Source organism: Dermacentor albipictus, unplaced genomic scaffold, assembly GCF_038994185.2.
Source record: "Dermacentor albipictus isolate Rhodes 1998 colony unplaced genomic scaffold, USDA_Dalb.pri_finalv2 scaffold_16, whole genome shotgun sequence".
NCBI classification, from domain to species: Eukaryota; Metazoa; Arthropoda; class Arachnida; order Ixodida; family Ixodidae; genus Dermacentor; species Dermacentor albipictus.
The window spans coordinates 8,293,158-8,314,746 of NW_027225570.1; the positions used below are offsets into that span (position 1 = coordinate 8,293,158).

At 44.9% G+C, this 21,589-nt stretch overlaps 1 protein-coding gene across 1 annotated transcript in view; it reads right to left on the minus strand.

Moving 5' to 3' along the window:
- LOC135901682 (cytochrome P450 4V2-like) overlaps positions 1–21,589 on the minus strand; it is a 152,393-nt gene that overhangs the window by 12,599 nt on the left and 118,205 nt on the right. The window contains exons 8-9 of the mRNA XM_065431527.1: positions 18,276–18,449; positions 7,935–8,001 (exon numbers count right to left, since the gene is read on the minus strand). Of these exons, the coding sequence (XP_065287599.1) occupies positions 7,935–8,001; positions 18,276–18,449 (241 nt within the window). The remainder of the gene's footprint in view (positions 1–7,934; positions 8,002–18,275; positions 18,450–21,589) is intronic.

Genomic DNA, 21,589 nt, shown 5'->3' on the forward strand with positions numbered 1-21,589 from the left:
AAGCGGTCGTCTTACGGGATGGACGGAGGGATGGTTTTTCCTTTCAGTAAGGTTAGCAATGCTTACGCATTTGAAAGCATCAGATCTTAGTGTGCCCTTATTATCTATGAATTCGCAAGCGGCGTTGAACACCAGCTGCTGCCACGGGTTCGAATAGGTCTCCTTCTGCATGTACACAATAGTGAGTCCATTTTATCACATCAACTGTGGCTTTATTTATTACCGACGCTGAAATTCAACGGCAGACATACTTTATCCTTGCCTTGAGCTCAGCTGACGTCCGTCTCGATCATGTATCACCATCTTTCACATAGCCACAAAGAACGAAATCGAGTGGCGAAGCGTCAGGTGACCTATCCGGCCAATTTACAGGCCCGTGCCTCCCAATTTATTGCGCATGAAAAGTCGCATCTAGCCAGTTTCGCGCTCGGCTGCTCCTTTGTGCGGATGTCCCATCTTGCTGATACCATCTTGCAGATGTGAGAGCGGGACTTGCGGAGAAACTCATTCATCACTCCTTCAAGTATTTCATCCACGTAACACTGTCCAGTCAGTGTGTGATCGAAGAATTTCGGACCGACTATAGCACCAACGTCAATTGCGCACCCGACATCGAACGACCGCTGGTACTGGTGCCGATTGCGCTTTACCGTGTGTTTATTAGAGTCACTCCGATAGCGTGCATTATGCAAATTTATGTGCTCGTTTCCGCGAAAAATTGGCTTCATCTATGCACACAATGTTGCTCAAAAAGTCCGGTGACTCACCACTTTTGTGAGCACCCAATTCGAGGAATCTATACGATTCTGCAGGTCTCTATCTTCCCAGCACTGGTGCAGGTTAAGGTGGTACCGGCGAAAGGTCGAGTCATTTAGAACCCTTCAAACTGATGACTTGAAAACTGGTACCTCGACAGCCACGTCCTGCACGCTAGCATGGTGGTTCGAGCCCACAAATGCGAAAGCATTCTCGCCGTTTGATGCATTTGGTCTTCCACCAGACTTCTAGGAGTGATATATATTTGCAGCCTTCCTTCCATTGGAGAAGGACATGACGACTGGGACGAAGCAAAACGCATCTTTATAGTTTTGCATTGATGTTGCCAATTCGCTTTTGTGGTGATACGCTTTGTGGCGAAAAGGAAAAAAAAACACATCCGTGCACTGTATCTGCGCTAAGACAACAGCTATCACAGCTTGTTTCCAACGAACACCAAGCGTGACGTTTACTTCAGCTGGGGCGTCGCATGCAAGTAACTAGATCGATCAGTAGTTTTTTCTTCATTTTATTTATATAGTTTTCACAAACTCAGAGGGAGCTTGTTCGAGGGTGCGCCTTCATGATGCGGGTGGGAGCGCAGACACGTGGTATTTTTGAGATTTAGCGGGGTTTACTTATCAGTCAGAAAAATCAGTACGCAATTCGTACGTCGCAGAAAATATATCAATTAGATGTCTCTTGGCTGTGCCTCTAAATGCCTCATTGACAATTCGATAATTATGATAGCGTGTCTCGGGTTAGATAAATAATTAAAATTGACCAATTAAATCTCAGTAATGAAAATATTACTGGCAGCTACTCCGCAGTACCGGAAACAATATGCACTAGGTTTTTTAAGAGTAACGCAAATGCTCCTCTTTTTTAAAATATGCGTGCATGATAGGTTATTCAGACACCGTGCATGTATTTATGGCTTCTGCGTGTAAGTGACGATGTTTCTATCCCTAATAACTGTTATAAATTATTAGAACTTTTTTTCCTTTTTTTTCGTGAGTCGTTAGCATTGTTTACTGGAAAGAGAAGCAATGCTGAGACACATATGGTTCATGTGCATTTCACACGCCGTCGACAAAAGACTGTCGGAGGGGTTACTGATGTCGGCAGGCTTTTTCAGGGTCAAAAATGCACGCAAAGCAATTTAAATCGAGGTGAATATATAGCAACCTATTCATTTCCTAGGCAAAGGCTTTAAAATAACATTTAATTGCTACCTCTACTGCTTGATAAATATATTGAACCTAATTATCCTGTGTATGTACTTAAATATATGTGCATATGCATGGCGTTTACAGTATATAAACAATGTATAAGTGAGAAAATGCAGATGGCGTAGCCACCACTGATGCTTCTAGTGTGCTTGTCCTCATATCCTCAGGATTTGCAGAAATGAAGCGAAAGTATGAATTAAAAACCGTGCATGACCGCGTCAACAATGTTGCAGTAAGATATTAGTCACAACAAAATTTTAAGTAGAAAGGCCAAGGTAAGTCAAAAGAAACCTCAACTGATGTGGGTGTGAAAACTCTGGTAATGCCATTTTAGGTGTGGCGGGGGGGAGCTTCGGCAGCGCCGCGGGGGGCTCTTCCCACGCCGGAAAACTCCGGGCTCGAGCCCCGGAGCCCCACCGTAGTCGGCGCCTATGCTCTAGCGAATTACCAAAATATACAATGTGGAATGTAGAATTTACTATGTGAATCAACTATGTGGCCTGTGGCCTGGTAAGGGCCCCTTAAGGTTCACCACATGTGTTGAAAGCAAAGCTTAGAGTTCACTTACTTCGGGCACTGCTTACGCAGATTGTTTAGCGCTGTGTTCGTACGTCTGTTGTATCAGACGTGTGGCATCATCAACAGAATCCGTTGTTAACTGATATACCCGTATTACATGATGAAATCTCTACCGGCTCTACTGACCCATCGTAGTGGTAAAACAGCATATACAAAGAAAGAAGCGAGCATTCAGAAAGTGCCTACTCAGCAACTTCAAAGAAATTAAGGTCCTGAACTGCAATGCGGACTTTTTCCACTGAAAATATTCACAGCCAATAAGCAATATTGCTTTAACGTCATTCCGGTATTCTCAGCGCAGTCAGTTATGGAATATACTAGTTCTGTACGATGGATACCGTCATCATCATCTTCAGTAGCCACAGCAGCAGCCTATTTTCTGTCCACTGCAGGACGAAGGCCTCTCCCTGCGATCTCCAATTACCCCGCCTGCACCAGCCAATTCCAACTAGCACCTGCAAATTTCTTAATTTCATCACCCCACCTAGTCTTTTGCCGTCGACTGCGCTTCCCTTCTCTTGGCACCCATTATGTTACCCTTGTGGTCCACTGGTTACCTAACGTACGCATCACATGACCTGCCCAGCTGCACTTCTTTCTCTTAATGGCAATTAGAATATCGGCTATCCCTGTTTGTTCTCTGATCCGCGCTGCTCTCCGTGCTTCTTAACGTTACGCCTAACATTCTTCGTTGCATCGCTCTTCTTGCTGTCCTTAACTTGTTTTCGAACTTCATTGTCACTCTCCAATTTTATGCCTGACATGCGAGCACCGGTAGAAGGCACTGATTGTAAATCTTTTTTTTATTATGATAGTGGTAAGCTTCTAGTCAGGACCTTACGATTTCTGCCGAATGCGCTCCAGCCCATTTTTATTCTTGTCTAAATTTTCTTCACAAGATCAGCGTCCCCTGTGAGTAATTGACCTCGGTAAACGTACTCCTTCACATTCTAGAGGCTGACTGGTGATCCTTAACTCTTGTTCTCTTGCACGATTCTTGATAATTATCTTTACCTTCTGCATATTAACGTTCAAGCCTACTCTTACATTCTCTCTATTAAGGTCCTCACGCTTTTGTTATAACTCGTCTCCAGTGTTGCTGAACAGAACAATGTCATCTGCAAATCGAAGGTTGCCGAGATACTGGCCGTTGATCCTTCTAAGCCTTCCCAGCTTAATAGCTTGAATACTTCTTCCAAGCACGCAGTGAATGCCATTGAAGCGTTTGTAACTCCTTGTCTGACCCTTTACTCTATTAGCCCCGAGAAAGAGGAATGGCGCCCTCTCGCGAGTGACGTCACGGCCAGGACGCCGCTCGCTCCGGCTCGCTCGGCCGCCGCGCGCGCTCGTTCCCTTCGTGTATGCTTGGGGTATGGGTGGCTCGAGCCGTACGTATTGAAGAATAAGTCGGCTTCTTTCAGCTGCAATACCTTAACCACAGTTTCTTCTTCAAAAGCGTGTGAGTCGAGAAACTTTGCGATTTGGATATCGCAAGCTAAGTAGCGTTAAAGGGGTCTACAAGTTTTTGCAATGCATACATGCGCCGTGTCTATCGGTAAATTTTGACTAAAAAAAGAATATCTGCAAATTCAACGCGCGAAGTTGTGTATGATGCTTCGCTAAACACTTAACATTCCTTTAGTATTTAGCTATGAGAGGCATTGCATTTTACGTGGAAGAAAAATTCGGTAATTGGCGTCACCACGTTATCCGATGTTAGGAATCATGATGACGGCTTCGCTGGGCAGTGTCTTTCTATTACTCTGGTGTGTTGTTCTATTCAAATATGGCCACTCATTAATGCGTAAAAGAATAGTTTGGCGCGCATTTCTTATGAAAAAGTTTACTGCTACTTTCATCCCCCTCTGAAACAGGCCTCCAAAAAATGAATTGCTCATAGCTGCTAACACGACGGCGCGTCATGTAGAGTATTTACATAGTTAATTCACAAACACCATAGTAGCAATCACCTGAGAGAAAAGTTTCGTTGTTAAGATCGAGAGCCAATCGATTGAAAGTGATGAAATGTTTCATAGTGGCCCTCAGTAGCCTTTATCGACAATATGGCACACCCCTGATCACGTAACGGTAGCAATCGACTGACCGTATGGCGAGGCACGCTATGTTCGCGAAACCCATCAGTTCACTACAAGTTCGAATTAAAACCATAAAGCATTTTTTTACAGCGCCAACTGGAATGGCTAAAGTATTCTCGAGCTACTACACCGCAGCTTAGATTGCCTACAAAATGAAAATTCAAGCACCTTCTGTCTCACCATGTCTCGATCCAGCGTTATTTAATTATACGAACGGATAACTATTCGCTTCGTCTGTACATAAAAGAGAATCTTGCAGGCTAAGTTAAGTTTGCTCCATTCCAATCGCAAACATTCATAAAGAAAGCACCACAAGCCTTGCATATACTTTCACTTGATTTTTGACTCTCCACCGGGGGAATTTCGATATCTTCAATATGTCCCATACTACTAATCATTGACGCTTCGACTTCTTTCTGGCTGCAGCTATGCGGTCCAGCAGGCATACTTCACTAAAAAAATTGGGCCGAGCTGCCTGTGTCAGTTCGCCAAACATATTCGTCATGTATATTCCTTAAGCAACAAGCACCAGTAAATTTCTCAAGTGAGTTTGATTTGATTTGATTTATTAATTTCCATTTACACACACACATGTACAGAGGAGTGGTAAATGGAGGTGGATGAGGGGAAAAAGCCGCAAAGACGCGGCTTGAGGTAACCTCACCCCCTTAGGTACAATATGACTACATGGGGTAACACATCAAGCGCCATATAAATTACATTTATATAGTGGCCATAAAACATTGCAGTTATACAATATATGAAAGAACAGTGAAATATTTCCACAATAACAATGCAAAACACACTGCGGCATTGAAATAAATAAATGATATACACTTGGTAACATAGACAAAAAAAGAGGAACATAACATACATTATTATTCATTAACAAACGCGCTCTAAAGAGGTGAGTTGAACGTGTAGCACGGAAAAGGGAATATATATTGCTACATTCCTATTTGTACTCTGTAAATAGCTGTAAGCCTTCATTAACTTTACTTCAAATTGCCGCCGCTTAAAAAAAATAAGCACGTGAAGAACCGCCCAATGTTGACAAGCAGTTAAAGAAGCAAGTGAGGCGTGTAGTATCTAAGCTCCAGCATTAGTTAAGTCCCCGTGCTACTGCTGAGCGTTTCTGTGAGGAAATGCAAAAATTCGATATTATACCATGAACTACTCGTCGTGAGCAAACCTGTTTTAGCGGAATGAAATCAACGTAACTGCTGTGGAAGTCATGTATAGCCAGCTTTGTAACATACTTGTTGCACCGCGGCAGGTATGGTATCATAACTGAATTCCTATAGTCTATTCTTTTGCGATTGTCTATCCGCGTATGAAAAAAATTGGAGGACGCTTAAGCTTCGCCTTCAAGAGTGGGACGCGACAGCGTTCCCGTAAACCCGCCAAGGGGTATAAGACAATGCGCTACGGCACAGCGATCACTTACGATGCGCCCCGCATCGGACTTAGCGCCCACCCATCACGCGGTGAGCGTCGAGCAACGCAGCGTTCGGCGCGGCAACGAAACGTGCGCCTGAGCGAACGAAACGAACCAAAGAACTCGGTGTCTCGGAGGGGAAACGATCTACGCCAGCCAAACATCGTGATCGGCACGGGAAGAGAGATAGATAGTAATCTAAACCGGGAGCACGGCGAAGCGTCGTCAGGGGAGAGGGAGTCCCGCGACGCACCTGGCAGCGGTCCCAATGCGCGCGCGGCGCGCCTCCTGTCGGGGCAGCGCCGTACATTGAGAGGAGGGGGTCTTCTGTGTTTGCCGCAAGATGGCTCTGCGTGTGCGGAAAGCGCAGAAGAAATGCAGCGGAAACGCACTTCGCAACTCGTGTAATTGTGACCTCTGTACGTTACATGTTCATAATTACCGATATACACCGCAGTATAACTTTCCACGGCTCGTTTCGAAGGCAACACCGCATTCACTAGAGGCGCGTTTGCACCGCTTGGAAGCATCGAACTCGTGGCTGAGTGGTAGCGTCTCCGTTTCACACTCCGGAGACCCTGGTTCGATTCCCACCGGGCCAATCTTGGAAGTTGCTTTTTATTTATGAAGCGCCTGCCGTGATTTATCGCTCACGGTCAACGCCGCAAACGCCGACGCCGACACCGACGCCGACGACACCGGCTTTTCTGCGACACGAGCTCCTTAACGCTATCGCGTTAAAACCCGCAATGGGCTGGTCTGCGTCGCTTCGGCTGGCACTGTAGCGTTGCCTTCGAGAGCTGCATTGTTGTCTAAGAAATTAGCTCTTTGAATAAATGTACGCAAAGGAAGACGTCGTAAAAATATATTTGAGACGACCACCATAAGTATACAAGCAGAGAGAACAAGGGCGAACAAACTAAAACACCGCAGAAAGCGCCCGGACAACGCCCGAACCGTAGCAGACGACAGGCGCGAGTCCGTGCCCTGACGTCACGCGAGCGGCGCTCGCAGCGCCGCTCGTGTTCGTTCTCGGGGCTAATAGGTATCTTCCTACTTTTCTTGTGGAGAATTAAGGTAGTTATGAAATATCTGTATGTAGTTACCAAGATATTTATGTAAGCGTTCTGTAATCCTTGATTACGTAATGCCTCTGTGACTGCTAGTATCTCTACTGACTCAAATGCTTTTTCGTAATCTATGAAATGCATGCATAGAGCCTGCTTGCACTCTGTGCATATCTTGATAACTTCGACACCCTGGAAATTGTTTTCACGACGTTACTGCAACGAAATGTTTTATTTACTCCAAATCAATGTAAAATCTATGATGTACCTCCTTTGCCGCCGATAGAGGTCGTCGAGGGAAGTGTAAAGCAAGTAAAATGCAATCCTGTGCACGGCCTCTGCAAATGCATAATTAATCTCCGTCTTTGTGTCCCTGTCCACTTTTCCTTACTCGGTTACAGGGACGCAAAACCCACTTTACGCGTGGTCGAGGGGTAGTTCTCCTCAACGTGTCACGCTAAACTTTCGAGAATGACTGCAGGAGAGCTACTCATGCAACATTTTTATCCTGTGACGTATTGGCGATTTAAGCCGATGCGATTTAAACCTGGAGCGTCTACAAGAACTGCCAACGTATATATGGTTCTTTTTCTGGAATAGTATTAGTTGTTTATATTTGACGTAGTAGTACTGCGGAAACCCGCACGGTGGAGAGAAGTAATTAATAAAGGGAAAATGTCTGATTTTTCCTTTATAAATTGGTTAACATTACATCAAAAGGCTATCATTGCCTAATAATGCAGGTTGAACAATTTAATCACCATACCGACAGCGATGTCTTCTCCCAGCTCTCTTGCAATGAGTGGAATAGGAGGATAAAGTCGAAGGGCCTCCTGTAAGAGAACATTGCATCAGTATCATGAGTATCCACAATTATAGCCTTCAATCTCAGCTCCATTAAAGAAAAACGAAGCTCGTGTAAATGCAACACACATTTCGTGATCTACGTGAAGCTTCGTGGCTTCAAGTGAAATGCTTTGCATTTTCCCCCACTTCGTCCGCGCCTTTTTTTGGCGAAGAGCGAATCGGCGCATGTGCTCTCGCACAGCACGTGCCCCAACTCTGTGCGAGGACTCTTATGCTGCATCGTATTTCTTTATCTATCTGCATTTCTTTTGAATGTACCACCCAATTCAATGCCAATACCCTTTTGTTGGTATGCGCCATAGCATGGAAATCACTGTCTTCATAAAAAAGCGTCGATCATCTCAAACAGGTAGTTGTCTGATTAGAAAAAACGGCGCCGAATAAAACAACACACGAAGAAGGGAAACACGAGACAGCACGTAGGCGCTGTCTCGTGTTTCCCTTCTTCGTGTGTTGTTTTATTCGGCGCCGTTTTTGTAATCATGCTTAACCAACTAGCCCACCAACACATGCTCAGGTAGTTGTCGTTGGCAAGTATACGCTCCATCGTGGCTTAATGGAAGAAAGATGAAGCAGATGCACTGAACGGTCATGCTTTTGGATCCCTACCGCAGCAATCGAGTTACCAGTTCTTAGCCGAGGCAATCCTCATTCCGGTAATGCTTATCGCGGCGTACTTCCGCGTCTTCCTACTGATAAACTATTCACAGACTCGATATTTGTCGTCATGCCTTCTACGCGGACCCAGTGTTCAAGTTGTCTAATAGCTTAGGCCACTAGGCATGTGCTTGCAATCGTGTTACCTTCGTGGTTGTTAAACCGCCGTCATTCAAACTTTGTCACCAGACTTTTGTCACGCCTTCGTTCCATTGTCGTCGCTCTAGCTTCCGGCTCTCGTCATACCGTCGGTATGACAGCATACCGGCGTCATGATAGGCTTCGTATCGGATTATCATCATACTGCCGTCGCTGCACACTCGTAATATTCGCATTGTCTTTGCCCTGACAGCGTCGTCATACCGTCGCCATAATTTACAAATAGTCGTCTCATTGTCGTCACGCAGTCGTCGTTATACAGCCTTTGTCGTTGCATCGATGTCTTTCCTCGTTCGTGATTGCATTCTCGTCACTGTGCCGGCTCCATACAGTCACCGCCATGCCGCCAGCCTCAGGGTCGACCAGGAAAAGCGAGGGTCAAAGCAAAGTGTAATGATACCGGGGTATGTCGCATGTAGCAGAAGGAACACAAGTCTCAGAATGATTTGCAGAAGGGTTGAAATCCGGACCAGTTGGTACATAGTTGAACGAAAAAAATCGGTAAAGAAACGCAAAGGACAAGAGGAGAGGTTCACTCAGAATGACCACTACAGGTGGCAAATAAACGCCAATTCAGGAGTACGGCGTATCGCTGCACTGCTCGAATGCTGATTGTATTACAGTCTTCGTGAGAGGAGTTCCACAGAAAAGTTTATTATTGATGTTCTGTATTACCACGACTGTAATGGCCATTTCGGGGGTCAACAGTGTCACTAAATAGAAAGAATGTAGCAATAACAGTGAATGCGAACGTATGAAATGGTTAACTTAGTATTGCCCACTGCAGTTACCCCAAACCTATCATTTACCATTTAAATCATCCTTCGAAAGATTCCTTTTGTAACAGTATTCATTTGTACTAGTTTGTACTATACAGTTCTCTTTTTCTGCATTGATTGATTTCTATATTCTCTTAATTATTTGCATATGTGTTTTTATTTTCGTGTTGCTCAGGCTCCTCACTCTTATCCTGAAAATAAGTGTTTGGGCTGCTTGTTCAACTTTTCTCGCAATTGCTTTTCAAGGTCAGTGCGTTATCTCCAATTTTCGAGCCCCTTTTCTGCATACTTCCCTGCGTATTTCGCTTTTGCATGCTCATACTACAAATAAATATTCAATTGTAACATTTGTGTCGTGCGCCTGTATTGCAAAACTCAGATAGATAGATAGATAGATAGATAGATAGATAGATAGATAGATAGATAGATAGATAGATAGATAGATAGATAGATAGATAGATAGATAGATAGATAGATAGATAGATAGATAGATAGATAGATAGATAGATAGATAGATAGATAGATAGATAGATAGATCTCTTATGCCTGCCCAGTGGTTTTCTGATAGGATGGAGAACTGGGTATGCGCTCGTGGCGTCGTCTTGGTCTTTGCAGCGTCGTCATTCCAGCTTCGTCATCCGTCTCTCGTCATGCCGTCGTCTTCACTCCATCGTCCTCAGGCAGCGGTCATACATTCGCTGTCATACGGTCGACGTGATGGCATCGGTGTCGTTCCATTGTCATTCCTCTACCGTTCGATTTTCGTTATGCCGCCTTCGTCACAGCGCCCTCGTCACGTTATCGTCACCATACATACAGCGTCCTTATACAGTCGTCATCCCGTTATTGGCGTCATACGTTCGCCTTCTTCCCATTATCCTCTACAGCTGTCATCGTCGTCGTTGCGTCGCCGTCATTCCTTCTTGGCATTTGCATCATCCTCAAACAGTTTTCTTCATGTCTTCATGTTCATGACCGACTTTGGCAAGGGAGTGTCATAACAAAGTGCGCCGATACCGCAGGCAGTACATGTCGCATGTAGCCGAAGCAACTGAAATCTCCAGATGATCACTACAGATTCTAAATAAATGCGTTTCCAGCCACACGGAATGTCGCTGGATTGCTTGAATGCTAATCGCACTACCGTTGAAAGTCATCGTGATATTGGTTATGAGGGAATGTTCTCGCTTAATATGACACACATTTCCTCCCCATTTACACACGTCTTACCCTTTGCCTCAGTATCTCTCATCAGGCCAGAAGGATGCTTTTCCGGCTGACTTCTCCTTTGTCCGCAAGACGCGGACACAACGCTATGTCAGCGCTCTGTCCGCATCTTGCCTCTGTCTTGCCCTTTTCGTGCGGTAAAAAAACCTCGGTTCGGAATATACTCGACCCATGAAAATGCAGGGCATGGGCTTTGAGCGCAATAGCTTTTCTAGCATTCTTCAAAGCTGCATGTCTTAATGAGACATTGTGAATGGTTTTAATGTACATGTGGATGTCCTACGATGTGTAGGCCGTTTGTTGGTTCGTGGTCCTTGCTTATTCAAACAGCGCTAGACGACAAGACCAGAAAGAGAAGGAGACAAACACGGCGCTGAAGACGACAGGACCAGAAAGTGGAGGAGACAAACACGGCGTCAGCGCCGTGCTTGTCTCCTTCTCTTTCTGGTCCTGTCGTCTAGCGCTGTTTGAATTTTATTGCTACCATGGAACACCAACTTGCCCAATCCGCTGCCCTTCTGCAGAAATATTATATAACCAAGGACCACGAACCCACAAACGGCCTACACATCGTAGAACATCCACATGTACACTAAAGCCATTCACAATGTCTCATTAAGACATGCAGCTTTGAAGAATGCTAGAAAAGCTATTGCGCTCAAAGCCCATGCCGTGCATTTTCATGGGTCCAGTATATTCCGAACCGAGGTTTTTTTACCGCACGAAAAGGGCAAGACAGAGGCAAGATGCGGACAGAGCGCTGACATAGCATTGTGTCCGCGTCTTGCGGACAAAGGAGAAGTGAGCTGGAAAAGCATCCTTCTGGCCTGATGAGAGATACTGAGGTAAAGGGTAAGACATGTGTGAATGGGGAGGAAATGTGTGTCACATTAAGCGAGAACATTCCCTCATAACCAATATCACGATGACTTTCAATGGTAGTGCGATTAGCATTCAAGCAATCCAGCGACATTCCGTGTGGCTGGAAACGCATTTACATAGAATCTGTAGTGATCATCAGGAGATTGCAGTTGCTTCGGCTACATGCGACATGTGCTGCCTGCGGTATCGGCGCACTTTGTTATGACACTCCCTTGCCAAGGTCGGTCATGAACATGAAGACATGAAGAAAACTGTTTGAGGATGATGCAAATGCCAAGAAGGAATGACGGCGACGCAACGACGACGATGACAGCTGTAGAGGATAATGGGATGATGGCGAACGTCAGCGCTGAGTCCGCGTCTTGCCTCTGTCTCTCGACCCCTTTTTGTGCGCCAAAAAACCTCAGTTATAGAATACCAACACGCCCTAACCTACGCTCTTTTAAGTTATATTCCGAAACTCGAGCCGTGGTGCAACTGCTGCGCGGCCTTGAGAGACTTCTCGTCTTCCGGGTAATGACTGCAGCCACATAAAACGTATTCCCTATTCTCGGAAACATTGTACACGAACCAAGTCGGCGAGAACAACAATTAACTTTTGAAGAGCGCACGTAGGATACATTGAGCCGGATAAGGTGAAGGCATGCTTGTCCTTGCTTACTAATGTGTCCCTGCAAGCGAAAGTCACCCTAAGAATCAATTTCATAACGTAGGCTTACGTTGCATGATACAGATCACCGTGAGCGCCACGTGACTGCAAACTCACTGTAAACTTGCCGCGCCTTTCTTCAAAAGCGACTCTGTCAAACTTTGTTGCGCAGCCCAACGGCAATACTGGCAGCTACAATGTTGCCAGTCACAGTAGGTAGGCAACTACATGAGCGCTGCGCTGCGCGTGATGCAATTCTCAAATTTTTGTACCAAGGTGGCTGATGTACAAGTTGTTGCCACAATATGAGCAAGCTTTACCCTGTGTTTAGCTCTGCTTGGCAAAAACCAGTGGCAAAAAATTGAAAAGTACAAGATAACATTTGGTTATCTACATATAACTAAAGTTCAAGAGGCAAACATTACGGTGCAAAAAAATGTTCAAGAGGTTAATTTTACTGTAGCTGCTTTAAGAAGTGCTTGAGCGTGCTTTTTGATGTCACGCTAAAAATTTCTTATGGAAATTTGTTATTTATGTCAGGCACATAAGCACAGCGTCTGGCCGCGCCATACCTTGTGGCTGAACGAGAAACTGCACAACGGACATGTTTTCTAAGCTCTCTTGAGGCGGCACTTTTTTGTTTGAAAGCGGAATTCCAGAAATGTTTAACAACAACCGTTTCTATAAGTAATGAATGGAAGTTCGGTAGACCAAGTTCACGGAAGATATTTGCAGATGTTACTATTGGGGAATTGTTTGCAACATTTTTGAGAATGTTTTTTTATAATCCGGTCTACCCTTGTCACGTTTAAGAGATACCGTAATAAGGAGCAGCTGCAGCTTGCTAAGATTCGCTATAATGACAAATATTTCGAATCTTGCTCGAGCGATAGTAGGAAAATATGGAAGAAGGTCAATTCGCTACTCGGTCGTTCACCTGAAGCCCTACTCCCTGTTACTATTAAGAAAGACGGGGTTGATATTAGCCCTGAAATGTTACCTGATGTTTTTAATGATTATTTCACCAACATTAGGACGTTGCCCACAAATAGCAGTGCCTGCCGTTATATTAAAGCCGCGCCTCATGACACCGTTTTTCTCCGGCCAACTGATGAAGGTGAAGTTATCTGTATTTTTTACAATTTAGGAGGCAGTAGCACGTGTGATATAGATAACTTGCAGAAGAAACCTGTTAAATGTGTTATCGATTTAATTGCCCCAGTGCTAACGCATATTTATAACCTTTCACTCGCTAGTGGTGTCTTCCCACGTAAAATGCAAGCTGCAAAAGTGTTAGGTTTATTCAAGAAAGGTGATAAATCAGCTATGTCCAACTACAGACCAATCTCTATACTCCCGATCTTTTCGAATGCTTTAGAAAAATTAATTTTCATCCGTGTATCTAATTTCGTTGAAACTAAAAACCTCCTCACTGACTCGCAATATGCCTTTCGCAAACACAGATCGACTCAGCTTGTACTTCTTCAGCAGAAAGAATACGTCTTACAAAAATTTTGAGGACCGCCAGATTACTTTAGGGGTATTTATTGACTTTATTAAGGCATTCGACTCCATCAGTCATGAACTATTATTAAATAAACTTACCTACTATGGTATCCGCAGTGTCGCCTTAAAATAATTTCGGTCATACTTGCAGCATAGATGCCAATATGTGTTCATTAACAGGAAATCGTCCAAAATTTCTTCTGTTACGGCAGGTGTTCCCCAGGGCAGTATCCTTGGGCCTCTTCTGTTTAATGTTTACGTCAATGATCTCGTTAATATTGATCCCGATGCCAAATTCATAATCTATGCCGACGACACTACTGTCCTGTTTTCGTCCAATGATGCTTCGGAGCTAGTGTCAGTGGCTAACTCTTGTTTGGAAAAAAATATATTTATGGTCTCTATAAAACGTTCTCAAGATCAACGCTGAAAAAACAAAGGCAATTTCATTTCAACCGAAGAATAAGAATACCTGTCTTTGTAGGGACGTGTTGTTAGGGTCTTCTGAAATTGAACTCGTCCCTTCTGTGAAAACACTCGCGGTCTTTTTTGATGTAAATATGAGCTGGAGCGATCATATTGATTTTCTTGCAGTCAAACTCTCCCATAATACTGGACGCGTTTTCTCTATTCGCTACATGCCTCAGTATATTAAAATGTTATTTTTTAATGCTTTGTTTGCGAGCCACCTTCATTATTGCTGCCTCTTTTGGAGCGCCACATGTGTTACAAATATTAACCGTTTGCTTGTAATCCAAAAGAAAATTGTTCGCGTAATTAGTGATATGCCTTCTGACTCGCCATCTGAAACCCTATTTAAAGAACTTCGGTTACTTAAAGCCAGTGGTATGTTTAACTACCGCCTTGCTCTTGGATACCTAAAAGAAATCAAACAGAACTTAAGCCTTGTTTCCTCTCTGGCTAGATTAAAACACAACATCCCATGTTATAACACCAGGTCCCCGGAATACTGGCATGTGCGTTCAACCTACGGTAACCAAATTACTTGTCACACTCTCCCCACTCTGCTGTATAATCTGATTTGCGTCCATCGATGTACCCAATTGTTCTGGCAGAGACCTGTATAATTTCTATTGCCCCAAGGATTGGGTTTAACCATGTACCTAATGTTTTTCTTTTTAAGTTTTGTGTATCTATATATCTATATTGTTTGTTTTTCCCGAGCTCTTTCATGTGCGAAGCAAATTGTTTAAGTGAGATCTATGTACTACATGCCATTACTCTTTCCTTTCTCCATTTTCATTGTTCCTGTTTCCTTTCATTTTCTTCTTTTTTTTCTCGCTCTTTGCTGTCTGCTGCCTTTTGGACCTTCTGGTTATTAGGACCAGTCAAGTTGCTTATGCAGCAACTTTTTTCCTAACGCCTTTGCACTTTGTACCACTTGTTTTTATGGATAAAAGTATATTATTATTATTATTATTATTATTATTATTATTATTATTATTATTATTATTATTATTATCTCCAATGATCCGAACAAAAGCCAAAGACTGTAATGCCGTACCTCAACACACTGTAACCTAGTGCATGTGCTACAATCTTTTTTACAGACAAGGGTGCGAAATTTTTGATATTGAACGACAGCCAAGCTACTGACCTCAGTCTAGAAAAAATAAGTGATAAGTGGTGTTTCCACGAGAAATTACTATCGAAATAGATTCCGAGATATTTCACACATTCCACGTATGGAATAGGCGCACATTTACAATGAACACAGTCCGACACATGCAAGTAGAGAGGCATGTTAATAACAGTAGTCTTAAGTGGGGAGCTAAAACAAACAAGTTGTGTTTTTTGGGGGCATTTACAACAATTCCATAATTAGCAAACCAAAGCATTGCCTTGTACACGTCATTTTGCAACATTTATGTGGACGTTTTATATGATAGGTGTTTCGCCAATAATACAGTGTCGTCAAAATATTGTAATATTGAACATTTCTAAATTGCCAAAGGGAAGTCGTTAACGAAGATATTAAACAACAATTTGGAGACAAAATGGCCCCCTGAGGAACTCCAGCTTTTACCGACAGCTTAGAGCTAAAAACGCCCTTATCAACTGTAGAGACCACCTGAAATCTGTTGCTCAAGTAATCTTCGAGAACTTTGTAAAAAGGCCCACGAAATCCCCAAAAATGCAGTTTGCCTAACAAGATGTCATGATTCAGGGTGTCAAACGCTTTTGCTACATCTAAAAATAGGGCACATGTGAAAAGATTCTGATCGAATGCCGAGAACAGTTCATCTGAAAATTCCTCAAGCAGTGCCGGAGTACCACGCCTTGAAACAAAGCCAAACTGTCGATTGGTCAGGATAGAAAATTTGTTAAGAAAAGAAGACATACTGCGGAAAAGAAATTTTTCTAAGACCTGAGCAAAAACCGGCGATATCGAAATTGGCCGATAGATTTCAATACTATCTTTCTTCCCTGGCTTGTGTAGTGGTACAACTGCAGTCTTCAAGCATTCTGGAATTTCGTCGCCTTCCAAAGAACCATTCAGTTTATGCAGGATAATATCTGACAGCGCATTGGAATTCCTTCTGATGGTGTGTAAAGATATTCCATCATATCCAGTGGGCTTGTTAGGACGAAAACTGAAAATAATTTCTTCCAGATCACCCCTCAAAATTCTCGGAAGAAAAGCCGACGCAGATACGGAATGCCCTAAAGGCGGAGTGCTTGCATATGGAGAGACGGCCCTTTGGGACGCTTTAACAAAGTGTCTGTTGAAAGCATCAGCCACTTCTATGGGAGGTTGTTGAAAAGCACCGAAAATAGACGGGTTATTGGAACTCCCTCCTCTGGGATGATTTACCAAAGGCCAAGTTTTGCTTACATTGTTTGAAGATTGTTGGAATTTATAAAAAAAAAGTAACGGCGTTTGGCGCCACGCAGAAGAGCAACAACTCTATTTCTTGCCAACTTGTATTCTAATCGCACTCTTTGGTTTCTGGGATTTCTTTTGCAGCGTTTCCACAAGTCTCAATGCGAAATGGAAGCAAGAATTACCGTGTTCATCCAGCAGTGACCCTTTCTTAGCGGCTTAGCTATCAGCCGTGTGCAATGCAATTCAAAATTTTTCATTTGCATACAGAACCTTTCATATACTTTGCCCGAAGAATCTTCTGTGGTTAAGGATACCCAGTCAAATGAAACGATAAGGTTGTCAAGCTTGGATTGATTAACAATGGGGACAAGGCATTTACGCTGCCCAGATCCAGTTTCCACCGATGACGTTCCAGACGCGTCTGGTAAAACAAGACGGCATGCTACAAAATAGTGCTCCGCCATCCGTTGCAGCATAGTACATGACCTAAATGAACAGCTGGGATCTCTGACCGCTATGTGATCTAAACAAGATTGCACTAGGCTATTATTACCTAATTATTAAATAATAATATTACAACAATAATATAAATACATATATTGCATAGATGTGTCGACTAAGGCAAAACACCACAGCTTCGCTGCTTGTCCTTCTTCACAGAGTGGAAGGGCTGATGAATTTTTTTATAACTCTTCGTTATTTAACTACTTGACTGAATTATCTGCTTGGCGGAATATATGAAATATATACTCTGAGGAGCGCCACAATATGTCATTGGTTTACCTAGCTGCAGTTTAACGACATTTTTTACCTCTGGCTCAGTTTACGTGAAACACCCGATATGTTTCGTATAACCTTCCGATATTTAACACTTCTGTATTGGAGATTACTAGTTATTGCACCGTACTACACAGAGCCACGAATGCGAACAGCGACGGAAAACATAACACTGCAAAGGCTTAGACAATGATTCCCACAACAATGAAATACACAACATATTCCGTGCTTGGAACAAGGGACTGGCTAAAGGGTACTTTATACTTGCTGTACTGCATGCTAGTACCACTGGCCAGACGTAGTTACTGAGCTCTTTCTTGTTCAACGCTTCAAGCTGTCTAGCAATTCTGGATTCTGTTCGAAACTGCCACACCCGCGTACATTGCATGCAGTTCCTTTGAGGTACTCTTATCGCAACTTTCCTCTGCTGTAGCGTGCCTCACGAGTGCAACACCGAGTGTAGGGTCCGCCTCTGCTTTTGTAGCTGCCTTGGTAAATTTAGTTTTTCACTAAGACCTATGAGCCCATTAAGCTACACCCGGGCAGAAAAGTTTACGGACCACGGGATCTCTGAAAACCTGCAATTCTCGAGCAGCCTGCCGCAGTAGCCAGTAAAACTGTACGACAATGTTGGTAGCATATTCTAGTCGAAGGCCAAGACGCAAATACCAGGCTGCGTTGTGAGGTTGTGGTGATATTAAGCTTTTTCTCAATATTCTATGGCCGGGTGTATGTCCTGGCGTGTCACTGACATACCTTGATGACGCAGTCCAAGTACTTGAGTTGTTTGATATCCTCTGTGGTCACCGGCCGTTCCTCGTCAGTCCCGAACACGGCGTCGAGCTCCTCGTGGACTTTCGCTTGCGCTTCCGGGTGGTTGCCCAGCAGGTGAATCGCGAAGGACGCCGCCATGGCTGTCGTGTCGAATCCCTGCGTTGGGACGCGCTTGCTCAAGCAGGGCGGCAACCGATTTGACAAAGAATCGGGAAAACAAATGCCGTGGAACTTGGGCCATAAGGCGCAATTATTTGCTGATCAAACTTCTCTTTTGACACGATCGCGTTCGGGGCCCCACGTCGCGGAGACAATCATGCCGAACTATGCAAGCCGTGGCGCGGAGGCGTCACAGAAGTGATTGGATGTCCCAAAGTGCAATTCGTCAGAAAATTCGTGAAGTACGACTTATGCACAGCCTACGACATGATGGCATCGGATTGTAACTTGAATATACGAGAAAAAATTACTTTTTACCCTGAAAGACAAACACGAACCCCCTTTTCAGCTGCCGGCTGTTTGAAGCCTCTCCTAGTAGGACGGGCGCGGCCCGCTCGATTCCTTGCAACACTATCAAAAGACACAAAAAAAAAGAACCAGAAGGCTCTCGTGTACAGCATTCGCCGCCAGCGTTTCCAGGAAAACATGACGGTTAAAGAAGTTAAACTTGCCAGGAAGCGCGAGAAGCGGTTATGGATTATTCAGCCCTGACCGGCGAAGATTAAGCCTCCTCCCAAATGCTTATCCTCAGACTGATACCGATTACATCGCACGGCGACGGGAGGCAAGTTGAACGCAAAGTGCTGCAGTAGTAAGAGAAACAATGAGTACTCTAGCACTATAATACAGCGAAGCTGTTTATGGCTAGGGTTCCATGCATTTTTCGTGTCTGTCAACAAATGTGTGTGAGAAAAACTGTCGTCATCGGCAATGGCTCGTGCCACTGCTCGTGTGTTCGTCGCCATCGTCCACCACAGCTGGCGCGTCGGCGCTCATCATGCCAGCGTTCCCAGACTGCCCCTCCCTCTGCGAAGGAGCCGGTGGCACTGGCCGACTGTCAGTCGGCGCAGTGATTTAGGCCTCCAATTATTTGCCTCAATATATCGCTCGAGCCTTCGCCGTCATCTTCTTCCACAGCTTGCTCCGATGCGGCTCATCATGCCAGCGTTCTCATACTGCCCTTATCTCTGTGAAGAAGCTGACGGCGCTGGCCTATTGCCAGTCGGTGCGGTAATTTCGGTCTGAGTCTTTGCCTCAGTATATCGTGAAATTAAAACACGAATGTATATAACGAACGAATAAAATGAATGAACGCGGATTTAAATAAATGTGCGTGCATACCTCTCGTCACGATGACCACCGATCGAGACAATAAATGTGTTCGTACCTTTGTTGAAAATTATGTGCCACCTCTTTGGCGTGTGCTACATAGCTTCGTTGGTAACCCCACCTTCACAGAGGGAAATGACTCATGATTTTATAATTAAGCCAAACAAAGCGCAGATTGTAAAAAAAAAAAAAACATTGAACGAGCGCGCTTGTCTGCTCTCGAATGTTATCTTTTCATGATACAGACTTTAAACGAATAATGTGCACAGGAAGATGGACAGGAGACACCAAAACACCTACACAGTGCTGTGTGTGTCTCCTTGCATCTACACTCTACTCTGACATCTTTTAAATCCCCTTTTTTTGCGAGTATTGCCTGCACCCTTGACAGTGCATTATGCAGAGATTAGCTAGTATTCACCGAAGGCCCTTACGTTAGAATCTCTCGTAAGAGAAAGCTTCAGCCAATGCTGATGTTGGACATCTCACTAGCTAAGGCGTTTCCCACTGGCAAAGACCACATAGGAATGGGAACCTTTGCGAATTCGGCCCTGGGTGCACAATGTTTTAGATACGCTCAAGATTATTGGGGGCAGTTAGGACCATGGTATACCAGAAAACGGAGAACGACGTTTTAGATATATCTGTCATTTTCTCCAGATGTAATACCATTTGTTAACGGGTTTCCAGTTTTAGTTTTACTAGTGATAGCAATTATATGGACACTCCAAGCGCATTTAGGCCGTCAGTGTCGTGAGGTTCCGTCCGAAATTCCAGAGCAAAATTGGAGGACGCTTAAGCTTCGCCTTCAAGAGTGGAACGCGATAGCGTTCCCGTCGACCCGCCAATGGGTGTAAGACAATGGGCTACAGGGCAGCCATCACTTACGAGGCGCCCCGCATCAGACGCGGTGAGCGTCGAGCCATATGGTCGAGCAACGCGGCGTTCGGCGCAGCAATGAAACGTGCGCCTGAGCAAGCGGAGCGAACCAAAGAACTCGGTATCCCGGAGGGGGAAATGATGCACGCCAGCCAAACGCCGTGATCGGCACGGGCAGAGAGATAGAGAGATAGTGATCTAAAGAAAGGAAGGACGCTTGATTCTGCGGAGGGAGCGAGGCGAAGCGTTGTCAGGGGAGAGAGTCCGAACCGCGACAGCTCCAATGCGCGCGTGGCGCGCCATCTGTCGGGGCAGCGCCGTACATGGAGAGGAGGGGCTCTTCTGTGTTTGCCGCAAGATGGCTCTCCGTGTGCGGAAAGCGCAGAAGAAATGCAGCGAAACGCACTTCGCTACTCGTGTAATTGCGACTTCTGTAAGTTACATGTTCATAATTACCTATATACACCACAGTATAACTTTCCACGGCTCGTTTCGAAGGCAACACCGCATTCTCTAGAGGCGCGTTTGTACCTTTTGGAAGCATCGAAATCGTGGCTGAGTGGTAGCGTCTCCGTCTCACACTCCGGAGACCCTGGTTCGATTCCCACCCAGACCATCTTGGAAGTTGCTTTTTATTTATGGAGTGCCTGCCGTGATTTATCGCTCACGGTCAACGCCGCGAAACGCCGACACCGACGCCGACACCGACGACACCGGCTTTTCTGCGACACGAGCTCCTTAACGCTATCGCGTTAATAAAATCGTTGCCGCGCAGTGTACGCTGTACGTGCGAGTGAAAGCGTTCGCCGGCGTTCGCCGCTCAATCTCGCGCACCGAGGGAGTAAGCGCGCCGTCTTCCGCCACGCACCGCTCTGGGAGAGGGGGACGCGCTCTGCTCGGAGCGGCGCGGTCGGCCGCCCGGACGTGCCTTCAGGTCCGTCTGCGACGTGCGCAGAGAACGCCGCGCGCTCTTTTACAAGCGATACTTGACCACCGGGTTCTAGCTTTGGTGTCTCCGTTGCCGCTTTGGTGTCCTGGAGGCGCCGCCAGTAATGCGAAATAATGACACGTTGTTACAAGTAGTAAAG